The sequence below is a fragment of the Procambarus clarkii genome, chromosome 79, assembly GCF_040958095.1.
Source record: "Procambarus clarkii isolate CNS0578487 chromosome 79, FALCON_Pclarkii_2.0, whole genome shotgun sequence".
Taxonomy (NCBI): domain Eukaryota; kingdom Metazoa; phylum Arthropoda; class Malacostraca; order Decapoda; family Cambaridae; genus Procambarus; species Procambarus clarkii.
In genome coordinates, this window is record NC_091228.1 from 6,198,241 (window position 1) to 6,215,849 (window position 17,609).

Below are 17,609 nucleotides of genomic sequence, written 5' to 3' on the forward strand. Positions count from 1 at the left end.
TGTGAGACGCTTTGGTGCTCCGAAATGGAATTCTTTGCGTCATCTTAGAATTGGTGCCTTCCTCTTTATGTGGCTGCATTCCTCAATTGCGATGTCCTTGTGGTAGAGACTTTTTGGTTGGACTGGTCATTGGGGGAGGGGAGTGGTTTCTGTACCTTTTTCTCACAGTCCAATTGTTGCTCTGGGTCTTGGCCAGGTAGAAGTCTTACCAAGGGAAGGTGGTCCTTCTGGCTCCTTTGTGGCTGGCTCAGCATTAGTTTCAGGTAGTACCATGACATGGTACTACATGTGGATTCAATGGAATCTCAGGTTGTATAATGTATATCATGTCATGGTACAGGGATAAGGTGCACAGCTGGGAGTACCCTGATCACTGGTTCAAGTCACCTAAGTGCATCACTTGATATTTTTATGTACTGTTTTTGCTGTTACAATATTATATTCACATGTTATATTTATGTACAGTATACATTTTCATGCACCATTATGAACCACTGAGCAGTTCTGGTGGGTGTAATAATCTTGTAACTAGTTGCCTGAGTTCAGCCTAGTTCTGATGTTGTGCGTGAAATTGTAACTGGATGCATTAAATATATTATGCCTTTATATTTCTAATGTTTTTGCCACAGAAAATCATTTCTAATGTTTTTTCCACTCAGAAAATCAGTGTTGAATATAATGAAACGCCTCTTGCTGAATGAACCTCGGAGGTTTCCTGACCTCCCAGGTTGTCGGTTGGGAGTTTTTCATGTTCTCATTTGCTCTAGAATTGATGGATCTCCAGTGGACGGTGGACAGAGCCGCAGCCATTCCTCCCCCACGAAACTAGTGGACGGGGTGAGGCAGATGAGCACACACTTGTTTTAAGAGATTCTATCATTTGTTTACATTGTTGGGGAAGTTCGTTTGGTGGTTTTAAAGCTCCTGTCTCTTTGAACCCAGCAGTGGCCTGTATTGGTTTGCCGACTTTCTGGATGCTTCTCGGTGAGGTGGCAGTGTTCCTTGCGTTTGTGATGCCAGGTTTTGACTCTGGTCTATGGTAGGCCAAACAGAACTCCATAGCTGATGTGATCTAGTAGTTGGGAGCCATCTTGGCGAGATATCTTCTGGGAGCCACTAAGGCTCGCCCAGAAAGAGGTGTTTCATTACATTTTGACTATCAGTAGAGATAGAGATGGTGTCACTGCCAAAGGGTTAAGAACAAATTTAAAAACACTAACTGGTTGTCTTATTGCAATATTGTTTATATGTATTAAATTATGTTTAGTGCAAACTTGATTCAGACCATTTATAATTATTTTGCTTTTTACTGAAATTTATTTGTAATCTGTACTTTACAATACCTTGAATTAATTTTGGCATCATTAACCAAGAAAAGGTCATCATTCTTGAACCGGTTTTTTTTTTCCAGTTCCGGGAATTTTTGGGAGCAGACCACAGCAAAGTGAACGACATGATCTACAACATGTACAAGTAAGAAAATTGTATTCTGTATTATCTTAAAGCATAGTCTAATTATTTCTATAGTTATTAATAATCTGAAACATCTTGATAATCAATTAGATTTTTCTATTCGCATTGATTTACCTCAGTGAAATTTAGAAATTAGACTACCATAAATTCATGATAAGTGAAAACACCTTCTGGTTACATGCTGTTACCTTGCGGTGATTCTGAGGATCAATGTCCCCTCAACCGGGTCTCTGACCAGGCCTCATGGTTGGTGGACTGGCCAACCAGACTGTTGGATGCTGCTTCTTGCAGCCTGCTACAGTATATAAATTACAGCCTGGTTGATCAGGTATCTTTTCAAGGTGTTTATGAAGTTCTCTTTTGAACACCATGAGAGGCTGGCCAGTTATGCCCCCCTTATATGTAGCAGGAGCGTGTTGAGCAGTTTTAGGCCTTTGATGTTGATAGAGTTCTCTTTCAGCATACCTACTGAGCCTCTACTTTTCAGTGGGGATGTTCTGCACATCCTGCCATGCCTCCTGGTCTTATGCTTTGTTATTTCCGTATGCAAATTTGGAATCAGTCCATCTAATATTTTCCAAGTTTAAATTACAGTACAGTATATCTCTCCTGCTAGTGCTCCTGAGAATACATATTTAAAAATTTTGATCGATCCCAATAATTTAGCTGTTTTATTGAGTGGATTCTAGAAGTACAATAAAGGTTTTTTGCATGCTCTCCAGGTCAGATATTTCTCCAGCTTTGAATAGGGCTGTAATTGTGCAACAATATTCCATTGTAGAGAGCACTAGTGACTTGAAAAGTATCATCATTGGCATCACTTGTTTGAAAGGTTACAGGAGTAATATATATTGAGTGTCAAAACTTTGATTCGTTCATTTAGCTGGTATAGCACTATAAGATTAAACCAGTTGCAAACACATTTCGATACTCTATAGGTACCTTTCTGCTATACTTAGCACTCTATAGTGCAAGGCTAGAAAAACAAATCAAATGAAAGTAAATTACTAGATGTCTAGCAGATATAAATACAAACAATTTCTGGAAATTTCAAGTTGATTAAGCTATAAAAACATTGTAAGTCTGAAAACATACGTTGCGATTCCATTATTTGCACTATCCAAAGATCCTGACTTTATTCGCAGGCTCCCCTGCCAGATGATATAGAATATCATTGCTGTTTAGGTCATATCTTTCATGTTCCCATAAAATCAACATTCTCATGGAAAATGCTGGAAGATAATAGCAGTTTTGTCTGTAAATAGGAGACCACACTGGCTAGCAGGGATCATAAGAGTAATAGAATTTTCAAATATTTTTCTAACAGTCCTGCTGCTGGCCAGACGTGATGATACTTTCTCATGAAAAGGATATTTTTTTGTAATTATCGGGGGCAAGTGCCAAGCCATTACGACTTTATAGCACTTGGAAGGGAAGGAATGGTGTCCTACCACTTGAACGGTGGGGATTGATCGTCGACCTGCATGAAGAGAGACTGTCGCTCTGCCGTTCAGTCAAAGTGGCTGGGTAGCATTTTATATATACATATATATATACTTCTACAACAATTTATAATACTGTATTATTTAAATAATGCTATCTGCAGTATGTGGTTGCTTACAAATACAGTATTAAAAACTGGCTAAAATTTGTATAATCCTTTAAAACTGTTTAATTTTCAACTGAAATGCCTTCTGCATTTGTGACAAACTGCTACTTAATTTGTTTAAATATTAATCTTCCAGTGGGAAGGTATAACTTTTCATCGTCCACTAAATTACCCCGAATAGATTTTCAGATACTTAATAATAACAAATTATTTAATACTTATCTTATACCATTGTGAAATTAGAATCTTCCAGTTATTTAAATACTGTATCTCTTTTTCAGATCAAAGTTTCAAGAACCAACTCTGAAAGAAGGTTTCGATGATATCGTGAGAGTTAACTTTGTTCCGAAGTTTAGGACATCTAAAGAAAAGGAGTTATATAAGATGTTTTTATTGGAAAAATAACTACATATATACTGCCAGAACAAACAGATGGCTCACATGCTTTTTTGACCCAATTGTTTTCATATGGATTGAGCAAATTTATTATATGAATATATGCAGTTTGACTCCCATTAGCTGTAAAAAAAAGATGACTTCTGATAATGGAAGACATAAGGATTCCAAAGCCAAGCAATAGGCCATCTTGTATGCAGCATTTGCAGTATTTGTGCCTCTTCACAATAATGCACACGTGTGTTGTATTCAATAAAGACCAAGTCACCTTAAATAAGTTACAAATATGAAAATATTTGTTTATTTTATGCCTGTATTGAGCAATGCACACACCCTCCTTAAGTGTCACTTAGTGACACATTAAACAGTTTTGCAACAATTGATAAACGGTTGTATAAACTAAAGTCAACCCAAAATTACAAATGTATTACAAAAATATGAGCCTAATGATTGGACTGATGAGATCATATGATGCTGGGGCAATACAGCTGAATTCTGCAAGAACTCAATGTAATTCATTTAGCTGTCACCCCACTGCTGTCTTCACCCAAAAAGAAAAGTTGCCTTAATAAGCTTAAATGAGAAATACAATGAGTTTGAGCAAAAGTACAATAAATTAACTAAAGCTACTATTCGTTGATGCATTAAATGTGATCCCTCATGCATGCAAGCATGACGTCTCACTACAGTATAAACCTTTTATATACTATTTGCAACAATAAATTCTACCAACATAACTGAGGCTCCAGTCTAGGTAACTGGTCTTACAGAAGGGCGCCATCACACAAAGGTGCATCACCACCTATATCATTTTTATGAAAATTGTATTACAATCTAGTTTAATTTTATGTATATTTTTTTACGACTAGTAGTATGTTCTTTTTGTATACAGTATTTCTGGAGCCTAAGGTTTCTTAATGTAGTTTCAACAAATCCAAGATAAAAAAAAAAAAGACATTACATTCCAAGAACAATGCTTGTTTATGTGCACAACTAAGTACGGGTATTCACCTTTCGTAAACCATAAATATAGCTAAAATATAAGACAAAGGAAGGAGAATTCAATTCAGTAAATTTTTTTTTTTTATCTAAATACAGTACAGCAAATGCTTAACTTACTCTCTTCCTTTTCACCACCTAAAAATTAAAATATATATATTATTAAAACAATTTACCTTTAATAAGGTACTTTAGTCAACCTGTCTGAACAACTTTCATTCTTCACATAAGCAGATTACAAATATTTTATATTGTTTGGAAGACAAAAGATGTAAATGCCAAGTGTCTGGAAGTGGAAACCTATGGACCAACTTTTTGTTTCATCAATATTGATCACTTAATTGTTTGTCTATGGGAAAAAGTACTGCTATATTGCTCTACACTAAAATGTTACCTAATACTTGAAAATAGGCAGGAGGGTCCTTAACAATTTAAAGTTTAAATAAAAGAACTCTTAAAGTATTCAACATAGCAGCAAAGAAACTGAAAGCTTGTATATGGTCAGTAGTGAAAATGACTAGGAAATATTCGATTGTTAAACGTACAAAATAATTTTCATAAAAAAAAATCACGACAAAGGAATTTTTCAAATATAAAACTCATAAGAGGAGGTATATAAAATGCATAACATTGTAAATTACCATTTTCACATTCCTGGGTTTGCAAGTCGTCGAGTCAAAATGAACAAGTGAGACGTATATTGTGTTATTAGAAATTGAGAGCATAATTGAAAAAGAAAACTATAAATAAATTAAGTACCGTGTTGTATACAAACAGCACCAGTCAAGCAGTATGGGAATGTTAAAACAGTAAGCAATTCTTTCTTGTCTATTTAGTGCCAGGGAAAATACACTCAAAAGGTAATGCATTAACTCTGTCTTCATAACTGCCATCTGTATTTTAAGTGTATTTCTATGCAGAATGATTCTATTTAATTAAACAAAATATATATCAGCAGTGTCAATGATAAATATTGTGGTCTTACAAGTATGAACAATGCAAATATCTCCTTGTAACATTATAAATTTTATATTTAGTACCAAGAATTTTTTTTGTGTGTAACCCGCCAAAACTACGACGTTGGTACAATGTTCGAACAAGTTTTAACACCTCCTAACCAGTTATAACAACCAATATAGCAAGTTATAACAACGTTCTAATACGTCATGACGTAAACACGTTAAGCCAAGATGTAACAAGCGGAAAATAGAGACTGTTTCGGTTTGTGTTTCCAGGGAAGCTATTAGAAAATGATAATATTGTCGCACATGACAATATATTAAGAGAGAGTGCGTGTCAAAGGACGGAGGCCAGATGTTTGGAATTCAGCCTCGGCCCACTTTGCAGAACTTGTGTACGGCACAGACATAGGGTGGCAGGGGTCAGCTTAGCATTTATAGAAACCTCCGTATGTAAGGAGTCAGGTGTGACATATTTGGTGTGTTTCCCCATAGTTTTCAGAACTTCATCATAATAAATTTTCTGAGACCCATACAGTTGTATCAGTGCTTTTCATTAATACATTTTCTGGGGGAAAGAGGGGGGGGGGGAAGAGATGTGATAAAGACGGGGGATAAAGTGCAAAGATGGACTGTCGAGTCTCCTGGAGCCGAGGTGAATAGACTGTTAATGAAGTCTGTGACAGTGATGGAGATACGCATGGGAAAGAACAGGGCCAAAGAGTCAACGTGTTGGCAAGTTAGGAGGAAAGGGGAATTATTTGCTCCATCTATAATATTGTAACTAAGCTTGCTAAACCTACCAAGGAAATGTGACTAGTGTCTGGAGAAAGTTCTAAGGGGCCCCAATCTGGTTTCACTACCAAAACCACCATTACACATAAAATATGACACCATAGCATTTAGTTGGATGCTCAACATAAGCCTTTGTAAAGTATGCATGTGCTTCGCTTTCCCTAGAAGGATGCCACTTGCCTTCCAATAAATCTTATCCTTATTTGTTTTATTTTGAACTGTACTGAGAATCTGTTTATAAGTCATTTTTATGCCTGTACACCTTTTTCAACATGTGTCTAATTCAATTAATAATAAACATCTTATTTCAGCCTTTCTATTTCATTCTACATCAATACAATTTTCTACCATGGTCATTTCTGCTATGCAAATTCAGTAAACAAATACAGTATAAAGGATTGCATACAGAATTTAAATTATAAAACCTATAACTTTAAAATACCTTTATACTGTACTTACAGAATGACAAGTTTGATATAGCTGAAAAAGTTTGATGTAATGTAAACTTAAAGTGAACATAAGCTTTTAATGCATAATAAAGAAGACTGTGACATCCATGTTGAAGAAATCTGACTTTCCTTCCTCTGATTCACTTAACCGCTGATTGTAGTAATGGCTCATAAGTAGTAATTATTATTACTCGGTAATCAATATTAGGCGCACATTTTTAAAGTTTATAATATTAAACCAAATAACTTCATTATTCTACAAAAAAAGAAAGAAGAAAAGCTGCTCAAGATGCTATCATGATGGTAATATAGTCTGCCAAGTTGCTCCCAAGCAATTTGTGTATAACAAAAATAAATGTCTGGCTGCTGTAAAGAAAGGCTCAATGATTACCCATATAATAATGCTGTAATAAACCTCACAAGATTTACATTACAAGTTTTCAGAATACTGTAATATGCTGAACATTTTAGGTAGGCTTGGATTTTTGTATTTTAACACTTTAGGTACATGATTGTAATCATAGTACCGTACAGTACAAGTATTACCTGGGGATAATACTAGTTACAGTACCCCCCAAAAGGGGCCTGACAGCTGAGTGGACAGTGCTTCAGATTCGTAGCCCTGAGGTTCTAGGTTCGATTCCCAGTGGAGGCGGAAACAAATGGGCAGATTTTTGTTTCACCCTGATGTCCCTGTTACCTAGCAGTAAATAGGTACCTCAGTGTTAGACAGCTGCTATGGGCTGCTTCCTGGGGGTGTGGAACAAAAAGGAGGACTGGGCCACAGGGACGCTAAGCCCCGAAATCATCTCAAGATAACCTACAGATGATTACCAAGACCGGATAGAGTACAGGATATAATCTTCACCTGAGGTCAAGTATACCTATTACAGCATGTTGCTGTTAATTCTTTGAAGGTTACATACACTGATTATTGTTTGGGGCAGCTTGCCCCAGCAAGATACTGTATACTGATTTATCAGTGGTTTATTCTCGTCTTAAATCAAACTTGAACCGTTAGTATTTTTCTCATTAACTCATCATAATGACATGACATTTATGTGGAAAAAAATTCCCTTCATCACATACTTATGTGTAAGAACATAGTAACATTATGTTTAAGGAAACCTGTCGGTAGTTTACAGTGTACGAAAAGTGTACAATTTAACTGTGCGCATAACTCAAAACAAAAAGTACTCGGCATATAGATTTTGATAGTTACCTGTATTATTTTCATGATAAACACTGTTTTAGAGAAAAATATCAAAGTACAATAGGAAGTTTTGCCAAACATGGATTTGTTAATATAATATAATTATTTTCAACTCTCTATATAGAAAGAGTTGATTTTGCTGCCAGAAGAAATGTACTGTAATGTCTTTCACCATTGGCATACCATTCAACACTTCCTTTGATCACTGGCCATGAATACCAATCACGGCTTACTTTGAGTTGGTTCCGCAAATTAATGTTCTGACGTCCCAGTCTCTGACTGTGAGTCTTGGTTGGTAGTCTGGTCAACCAGACTGCTACACAGATGCTCACAGCCTGATGCGAGCCCAGTTGATCAGGCATTCTTTGGACGTGTATTATGACATTTTCTTTATAGCACCACGAAGGTTGGCTAGTTATGCCCCTTATGTGGTCTCATTTCAGACAGCAAGCAAGAACCAAGTGTTGTGTCTGGTCCTCCATAAAACATAAATTTTGTGCATTTACAGAACAAAAATTGGCAACCACTATATTGCAAGCAACAAATTTTGAATTTGTGATAATATGTCAAAAGTTAATCATATAGTGTAGAAGTACACAGGTATTTATTTTATTTTAAAATAAAAAAATCCAGCCTTGGGGAGATTAAACACTTTTTTTTTAATTAGCCGTCAAAGAGTTAAGCAAACCTTGTGGACGGTATTTGTGAAGCCTGGTTTACCTACCACCCTTCCCCACAGGACTGAATTTGTCACATGTACAAAACTTTTTTAAAACCGTAAATGACATAATATACCCAACTCTTTTTTTTTTTTTCAACCAAGGTGAGATTAGTTTGGTACATAAGAGCCCAGTTAAGGGCAAGACATGCTCATCACTGGTAATGACATCATGTACCTTACAATACTAATTCTACACTTGCCAGCTTTAAGCAAAAGCACAAACTCAAAGTATTGAAGTCCAAACACTTAACTGATCTAATTCCCCTTTCCTGTCATTTCTCTAATATTCTGCATAACTATATTCACTCCAAGAGAGGTGAATCGGGTAGCTTTGTGTTGAGTTTCACTCAAGGTGATGATGAAAATGTAACCCACTAGTACTAACTTTGTAAAAAAGATAAAGACTTTGTAATAATTATAAAATGTCTTTAATAATGCTTTTAAAGTACGTTGTATTTAATTCTATACTATCTTCATAGGAATAAAAAAAAATACTTTTGGAACAGACTCCATTAGCCTGAGATGTGGAAGCATCCTTTTTAAGTTTCTAGTCATTTAGTGACTAGACACTTATTTGTCATTGTAGTTCTTCTGTAATAAAAATGCATCAAAAGGTGAGTAACCACACTTACTGTAAAAGCAAAACTGTACCTTACAGCTGTCTGACTGAATTTTAGCACATGGCTTGTCTACTTGCAATTTTCTCCCTGTAATAGTCTGGATGCTTCACTTTGATGTGTGCTTGTAAGTTGCGCTTGCGCTTGATGGTCATGCTGCACACAGGACATGGCATTCGCAGATCGGCACCGTTGTGTTCCAGAAGATGTTCGGCAAGGACTTCGCGCCTTGTAAAAGAGCGAGTACATAAATGGCACACATAGGGCCGAAAGTGTGCAAGGTGGTGCCTTTTTAGAATGGCAGCTTTAGCAAAACACTTTTGACAAATGGGGCACACAAATGGTCGACCATCGACTGAAGCAGTTTCCTGTCCGGGTGAGAATTGAATCATACTTTAATTGGCAAATTTGTGCATATTATTAATACATTTTCAAAAACAGGTGCATTTTCAATGTACTATATAGCAGTGAATCAGTGGTAAATCAAAATATATTCTCATTTATTTATTTTTCTGAGTGTTAACTAATCACACCAGATCAAAGTCCTTCCTGATCCTAGTTTTTAAAATTTAATGTGTAATAGACAGGTATATTGACTGTTTAAAGATGAGGTGCTGTGTATTGTGTTGCTTCATGAGGCATTACTTTATATACATTTATCAAAGGAAGTAATACTAATTAATTAATATAAGGACAGAATTGTTTTCTTGAGTTTACAGTATACATCCAACATAATGCCAAATATACTCAACTTACCAAATACTCTATGTTTTTATTTACCAAAGACAAAATATTGCTAGACAAGGACAAAAATAGATGTACACTATTTAACTTGGATGTACAAATATGTACTCTATAGGTATGTTTACAAGTGTGTATAATCGACAGGTGAATTTCCTTCATGACCTTTTAAGTTTTATCATACCTATAGTATACCTCTAGTGCACTTCAGTGGTATCTGTGCATCCACTAATTTTGTATAACCCAGGAAATAGCTTATCCCTTTCTACATTGTTAATGCACAAGTATTTTATATGTTGTGGTTATATCCCCTGCCGTTCTCTCCTAATATGCGAGATATACAGGCGATGAGTCATAATAACAGGGCTGAAGTATGTTGACCAGACCACACACTAGAAGGTGAAGGGACGACGCGACTTGAGAATGGTCCAGGACGGACTGAAACGTCGTTGTCCCTTCACCTTCTAGTGTGTGGTCTGGTCAACATGCGAGATATAGATTTCCTAGTCCATCTTCATGGCCTATATTTTTAAATTTAGAAATGAGCCTGCCTCATAATAAAATGACTTATTTGAGTAAACCATAGGATATAAAAATGCAGCAGAAAATTACAGCTAAAAGTGATTACTGTATGAATCAGTTTGATAAAATGATACATACCAGTGCATCATCTGATGTATGCTTCCTGGATAGGTTGGCACTTCGTGCAAAAGCATCAAGGTACATGCGTGTTTCCTCTTCTATGCTGTTTGCATTAAGAGCAGAATTCACCGAGTCACCATGAAGATTCTCCGACATTGTGGTACTACTGAAATCTAAGGCTTCTTCTTTTATTTCAGGTTTCATCTGTGGGTAATATATATATATATATATATATATATATTTAGTCTTTTGAATTGTTACATCCAAAAAATGTAGTCTACTATATTTCAGTCTGTAGTCTAACAAAAAAATTAATAAATCTTACAAAACCATAAAGTGCTAGGATAAAGTATTACAGAAATTATACAGAGCATGAAAAACTGGCAATGTTGAAAATAGCAGGCCATATTTCACAGCATAAATGGAAAATAAATTGAAGCACCAGCATATACATGTACAGTATAAAATTAATTAAAACATTTTTATAGTTCAGTACTCCAATCAAATTAGCAACAAAGTAAAAAGTATGGTCTTCATTGTACGTACCAATTTTTCTGGTGTTTCTGCAAGTCCAGAATTTGACTCATCAAACATATGTCCAAGAGAACCAACACCAAAATCTTCTCTGCTTCCCCCAAGCCCAGCAAGGGAGTAATTAAGTGCTCGTGGTGATGCTGTTTTTGCCTCGGGTCTTGGATCAAGAAGAGGCTGTTGGCTTGAAGGGCTTGGAGCTGGACGTCGTTCAGAAATCCTCTGTTTGGTGGTCTCTGTGTTATGTGATGCAACAGAGTCCTTGAAAGTGTGTTCAGGAAGAGACTGTGGTGGCGGCGAGGATGAAATATATGTAGTAGTGGGAGATGAAGATGTTATAGGTGTGGAAGTGTCTGGCTGCCTACTATGCAAGAAATCACCAAGCACACTGGAAGGCATTGTAGATGGATTATTTTGGCAGGAATCTTTTCCAGATAGCGGAGCAGTTTCTTTAGGGGATGGTTTATCAAAATATTGGGTATTAAGAGGTTTGCCTACATATTCAGGTGTTTTAATAGTTGTCTTTTCATCAGCCTTTCTTCGTTTTGGGGATGGAATGAGAGCATAATGATGACTGTAGAGATTTTCAAGAAAGTTATCATCTTTAGAGAAAGAATTTTTTGAACCACCACTTCTAACACTTTCTTCATTGGAGCCATTAAGCACAACAGGAGGCTCAATTCGTCTTTTTTTCGTTCCTAAACTTTTTTCTTTTCTTGTGTTAAGTCTCTCTGTTTCAGAACCTTCACTAGCAGTGTAGACACCAAGACCTTTGATCTGTAGTGCTTCTGCAGTTGAAAGTAAAGTTGGCACTTCCTTTTGGGGTATATCCGTTTGCCCTGTATACATAAAGTCTATTAAAGCTTGCATCTCTCGTGCAGCCACTCCTCGCATAAATACAATTGGGTGCTGACATGGTATATCACCCAAAATGGTCCGGAAATAATCACTACAGGTGACCAACACCAACTTGTGTGCAGCGAACTTCTGCCCATCACATGCCAGGGTAACATCAGTCAGGGTGTTCTGAAATATACACATCACATGGTTAATGAACATTAAGCAATAAGAATAAAAGTCTGATACATCATTGAGGTTTACAACAATTTTTTTTTAATAAAAATGAAAAAGTAAGAAAAAGTGTAAATGCTCTGTGTAATAAGTTTAATCTGATGTCACAACATGGAAGTAGCAACTACTGTATTACTAAATTTTTTAATTTTCACGCATTGTTTAGTATGCTTATACAAAAGATAAAATAGTAAACATTAACAAAACAAATGTCAATGTTAGTAGACATTAGTACTGTACATTTACTAGAGCAATATATAGGAAGGTGATTTTATGAGAAGAACTATACTTTCTTCAAAGGTATAGTGAACATGGGATTGCAGATATGATAATAAATCAAGCGTTTGGACCAGGGAAAATTAAATGTAATGAAATGCCTCTTTCTGGTGGCTCCCCGAGCTAGCTGCCTGGTTAGTTCCAAGCCCTTATGAGTCATGAGTACCTTACAGGTAGCAAAGACCAGAATCTGGCTCCTCCTTAATAGAGCAAGGGGGCTCTGGGGACAGATCAATGCAGGCCAAGAAGAAATAGCTTCCTGAAGGGTAGAGTTCACAAAAACAAGCAACCGACACAAACTTTGTACACGCTAATTCTCTGGTTCTAACTACTAATTATACTCATTCACCACCAGATGGCAGACCCAGCAACTCAGGGCTCTACCCAGCTGCCCACCTCAAACATGCGTCACCCAATGCGATCTTCAAGAACACTGATAGGAGGGAAAGGTGGGAATGGGGAGCCAGTAAGGGAACCCACAAGAAAGAGGCATTTCAATATATTCAGTGCTGGATTTCTGGGATGGTTCCTTTTGGTGACTCCCTGAGCTATCTATGGGACACAAAGATAGTAAGACCTACTAGGGAAAGAGAGGAGCAGAAGGGAACCCCAAAGAAAGTGTCAGATCACCTGGCCAGATGTCATGTATGCCTAGCACTCCTGAAGAACATGAATCAAAATAGGCCTGTGAGCATGCAGATAAAGTGTCAAAAGTCTCAAGCCCAAAATTCTGCCCAGAATATGTAAGCAAAAAAAGTGTAAAGATTAGCAAACTAGTGGATAACATGGGCTTGTGGAAAGAATGCTAAGTGGCCAAGCTGAACTATCCCATAGACACCCAAAAACATCTGGGACCTAAAATAAGAAACCAAAAATGCTAGGTTGATAAGATAAAGTGGCATATAAATAATGGAAAATTGCTGTACCCATATTAAAAAGTAGACTAACCTCTGGCCAAAGAAACCAAGACTCGAAAAACCAAAGGTTCCTGACAGATCTCTGCTGTCCCACTCAAAGCCACGAAGGAAGAAAATAACTGAGCCCATGGACCAAAAGAAGCAAAAACCCCAGTACCAGCTGATAGCAAGAAGACTCAAACCCAACCACTAGAAGCAAGAGCCAACAAAATGACATCCTGAAAGAAGAGTGCTGGGACTGAAAGGGGGCACCCAGAAATGATAAGATAAAAGAAAAGGAAGCACATGATCCAGAGACCAAGAAGGCTCAGGAGGAAGAGCAGCAAGCTGAAGGAGAAATAAGTACGATACAGCGAAAGTGAAATGTCAACACCAAAAGCCAAGAAAAGGTGGTTGACATGCAGCTAAAAAATAAAAAGAGGATGAAAAGAAGATTTCTGCAGCTTCAGGGAGCTGCAAAGTGCTCCCCCCCCTACCCCCAGAAAAATAATGATAGTATCTCTTATGAAGGGTTATATGTTAATACACACAGAACAATGCTTTGGGAAAAAGTCATTCAGTTGTCTTACCTCTTGTCTAAGAACACTTAAAGTCTGCCTATAAGTAGCACCATGGTTATTCCAAGTCAGGGATAAGCATTCATCTTCCATGGTAACACCTTTTCTACCTGCAATGTGGAAAAACCTCTTTAAATAAGTACTATACTGTACAAACAAGTGACAAATGGTGGAAATTATTATAGTTTAGCACAGTTCCCAATTTCTTTTACATGGATAAAATTAAAAAACAGAACCTACTTGATAAATCAGATAAATGAAAGTTGCAAGCTACTAAAAATATTTTGGTCTGACAATTCTTTTGAAAATATAATACAATTTTTGTTCAAATGGAACCAGTTTCTCCAGAAACTCGAATGTAATGGAATCAATAGCGTATAGCAGTAAAAACTTCAGCTGTATGGGAAAAATATTTGAGAAGTTATGACTGGTTGAGCTTTGAAGATTTCAAAGACTGGGACTTGTCGAGATAAGTGAACATGAAACCACTGTTTAACCAGATACAACAAATAAAGCATAGAATACTGTATAATGAAATGCTCTGCAGAATCAACTCTGGTACCACCAAGCCTTAGCCTAACACATCAGACCTGAGGTCCTTCCACTGCCTATTAATGGGCCAGCCAGAAGCTTAGGGCCCGTGCAGGAATATTCCTGAAAAAAAATTCCACTGCATATTGGAAGCAACGATCATAAGCTGGCTCACTCTATGGATCAGGAGATCCAAGATCAATCATAAAACTAGGAAAAACCCCACCAGAGCATAGGTGCTGCAAAAACAAGTGACTGCTTGATGGCAAATAAGTACTTCTAAGAAGACTAGGCAAACAATCCTCATTGCGAAGGAAACACTCAGACTGTAATACATCTGACTGCCACCAATGGCAGTCCATGCCACCTGAAGTCTCAGCTAACCTTTCCCCCTCACTCTTCAGCCTAATGCAACTCATCAAACATCTGTAGTCTTTGCTGGGCCCAATATCAACTTCTTGCTTTCAACTAAGTGTAGGTTTTCCTGGGAGCATTACTTTCTAACTGGGGGCTGTTGCTGTGTGTACCCTAGTATTCTATTTTGCTACAGCCATGGCCAGGGTTACCTTCTTTGGGGTCAGCTAGTATTTCTCTGTACTCCACCAGATATACCTGCTCTGAAAGGTTGCTGGACACCTTCTCTAGGATAATTTATTCTCCCCTGGGAGTTCTATTGATAAAAAGGAGACAGTCTTTTCAAATTATTGTAAAAACAGTAATAAAAAACATTGTGAGACAGATTAAGTGCTTGTGCACACTAACAGACATGACTTGTCTGTCATGCTGCTCCAGTGGGTGTTAGCGACCTTGCAATTTAACCAAGGGCACACTTGTGTTGCATACGTGAATTTGGGGATTTGTGACTGCGTACACTAAGTTATCGAGGTCAAGGTTTAGTGTTTGTTTCCCTGAAATGTTTCATCTATGCATAGCCCACCTGGCTATCTGTGACATTGTGGGTGGGAAGTCTCTTATCCCTCTGGGGTTTATTGTGCGGTTGGTGTGTTTGTCTAGGTTGTAGTGGTTTCCCCATCATGATGGGTTTTGGCATTTCTAGACGTTGATGGTTATTCCTGTTGCTTCTGTCATGGAACCTACTGGGAACCAGAGAACTTTTACTCGTGGGCCCAAAAGTGGTAACAGTGGTGCTCCTCTATGAACCCCTGCCAATCCCTGAACCTTGGGTGAATGGAAACCATGATAATCTGATTCCAACAGAAACTAGCTAAGAATGGCTTAATACCGTCTGGTGCATCTGGTTTACTGTAGTCACCTAGAATGTGGGACAAGGGATAAATGTCATGAGAAATTGCAAACTTTTTTCAATTTGAGCAATTGGTTGTGCACACTCAATATGTGAAAATTTTATAGGGAAAATATATTAATGTGGCAGCTTCCATAATCTTAAATTTGTGTTAATTTTAATTACCATCATCAAACCTGCATATACTTACAGTCTAGTTCTACTGGCAATCCTAGAACCTTTCCTAAGAGGAAGAATCTTGTTCATTACTCTTTTAAACGAGATGCACATCCAGAACTGAATTTGAATATAAACCACTTGGGGTCATGTATTGTAGGATAAATCTTGGGGGAGAAGAGAAGGTGGTAGAGGTTGTAGGAGAGGGGCGCGGGTGGTGGCGTGGCGTCAACGGTAGCGTCACCATCTGCAGGCAGGTGACTGACAGATGGACGCTCCGACCCACTCTTGGATGACGCGGCGGTCTAACACCTTCCCCGTCTCCAAATTTCACCTAGAAAAACACACACCGGTACAATTTAAGTCACCACCGGCTAATTACCTCACGAGGAACTAGTCAGCACGCAGCTATATCGCCACGCGCAGCTGGAAAACCATAAACGGCCGGAAGTCTCCAAGTCCTTTGTCGCGGCCGCCTCACACACCTGCGCCAGATGTCAACAAACACGAGGCATCTGCTGCATACTCCCCCCCTCCTAGTCTCACACTTCTCACACCAACAACCCTTATTTACACACAAAGATCATCAACTTATGAATTATTGGCATGGCATCTTTTAAGAAGTTAAAACGAGGTTGTAGCGCAAGTAAGAATAAATATCCATCAGATGTAGACATTGCTAATAAACACAGTGTTGCCAGAGTGGGCTACAAATAGCGAATTGAGCTATTTTTCTCCCAAATTTTTAATTTCGCTACTTGCTACTTTTTGGGCTAATTTAAAAGCAAGATGTGCTAATTTGGGCTATTAATGTTAAGAAACTCAATTATGATTATTTAGGAACAAGAAATGCGAGCACAGCACGCAGACTGTATCCTTTCACGACCACAAAGATCACATTCACTCCAAAAAAAAATCTTCCACTTACGGGCTATTCATGCCCGTGCCACCTCTTGGGTGGCTTAATCTTAAACCAATCAATCACAAATAAGCAGTTACAGCCCGGCTCCTGTGCCAAGAACGGTTTGAGGGCCACAGGGACCAGGCATGACAGTCTGCTCTCAGCAAAACTTTTAAATTACTGAACAATTTGGAAGATATTGACCCAGGACACTTCTTCAGAAGGCTAGATGTAAGACGAACAAGGAACAACGGTTTCGAGCTCAACAAGTCACACTGAAGGATGGAAAATATTTGTTTTCACCCATAGAATTGTAACGTTGTGGAAACGCATACCCGCCAATGTCGTAAATGCCTAAACATTGCTCGATAAAATCCCCAAAACAAATGGGAGGGGCCTTCGACAAGCCAGACAACTTTCCTGTCCTTATCGAGACCATTAGAGAGAGATACCTGAATTTGCCCGAGGGCCACCATCGAGTAAATTCATGGAAACCATGGAACCACCTACCCGACGAAGCCGTAAATGATAATTCGGTCCCTATCACCTAATGCATCTGTTTCCCTAGCAGTACATAGGCACCCGTTCAAGTTCAAGTATGTTTATTGAGATAAGCAATAAATACATCTCAAAGGGATAGAGTAGCTTAGGCTATTTCTACCCCCCTCTACTTCAAGTCCCTCAAGGGGCGCACAAATTATAGGCACCCGGGAGTTAGTTAACGGTTGCGGGGTTGCATCCAGGGGAGGGTCACCAGTCCGACGTTATAGACCTTGATATGTCTAACGTAC

The 17,609-nt window shown here is 37.9% G+C and overlaps 2 protein-coding genes across 3 annotated transcripts in view; one reads left to right on the forward strand and one right to left on the reverse strand.

The window, feature by feature from the left end:
* Positions 1 to 6,543, forward strand: part of PNKP (Polynucleotide kinase 3'-phosphatase) — an 18,542-nt gene extending 11,999 nt beyond the window's left edge. The window contains exons 10-11 of the mRNA XM_045752351.2: positions 1,412 to 1,473; positions 3,364 to 6,543. Of these exons, the coding sequence (XP_045608307.2) occupies positions 1,412 to 1,473; positions 3,364 to 3,487 (186 nt within the window). The 3' untranslated portion in view covers positions 3,488 to 6,543. The remainder of the gene's footprint in view (positions 1 to 1,411; positions 1,474 to 3,363) is intronic.
* LOC123764486 (protein bric-a-brac 1) lies at positions 3,458 to 16,449 on the reverse strand. 2 transcript variants are annotated; one of them, XM_045752353.2, is made up of 5 exons: positions 16,300 to 16,449; positions 13,979 to 14,076; positions 11,161 to 12,171; positions 10,633 to 10,818; positions 3,458 to 9,599 (listed from the first exon to the last, which is right to left on the reverse strand). In XM_045752353.2, the coding sequence occupies exons 2-5, from the start codon at positions 14,057 to 14,059 to the stop codon at positions 9,288 to 9,290; spliced, it is 1,590 nt and encodes a 529-aa protein (XP_045608309.1). In that variant the 5' UTR covers positions 14,060 to 14,076; positions 16,300 to 16,449; the 3' UTR covers positions 3,458 to 9,287. The 2 variants fall into 2 exon arrangements, with proteins under 2 accessions (XP_045608309.1, XP_045608310.1); XM_045752354.2 differs by lacking the exon at positions 16,300 to 16,449 and adding an exon at positions 15,952 to 16,278.
* Between the last annotated feature and the right edge of the window lie 1,160 nt (positions 16,450 to 17,609).

Coding starts and splice junctions, on each gene's coding strand:
- LOC123764486 (XM_045752353.2), bottom strand. CDS start 14,059: ATGGAAGATGAATGCTTATCCCTGACTTGGAATAACCATGGTGCTACT. Junction 10,819..11,160: donor CAGAAACACCAGAAAAATTG/GTACGTACAATG, acceptor TATTACCCACAG/ATGAAACCTGAAATAAAAGA. Junction 9,600..10,632: donor ATACATCAGATGATGCACTG/GTATGTATCATT, acceptor TCACCCGGACAG/GAAACTGCTTCAGTCGATGG.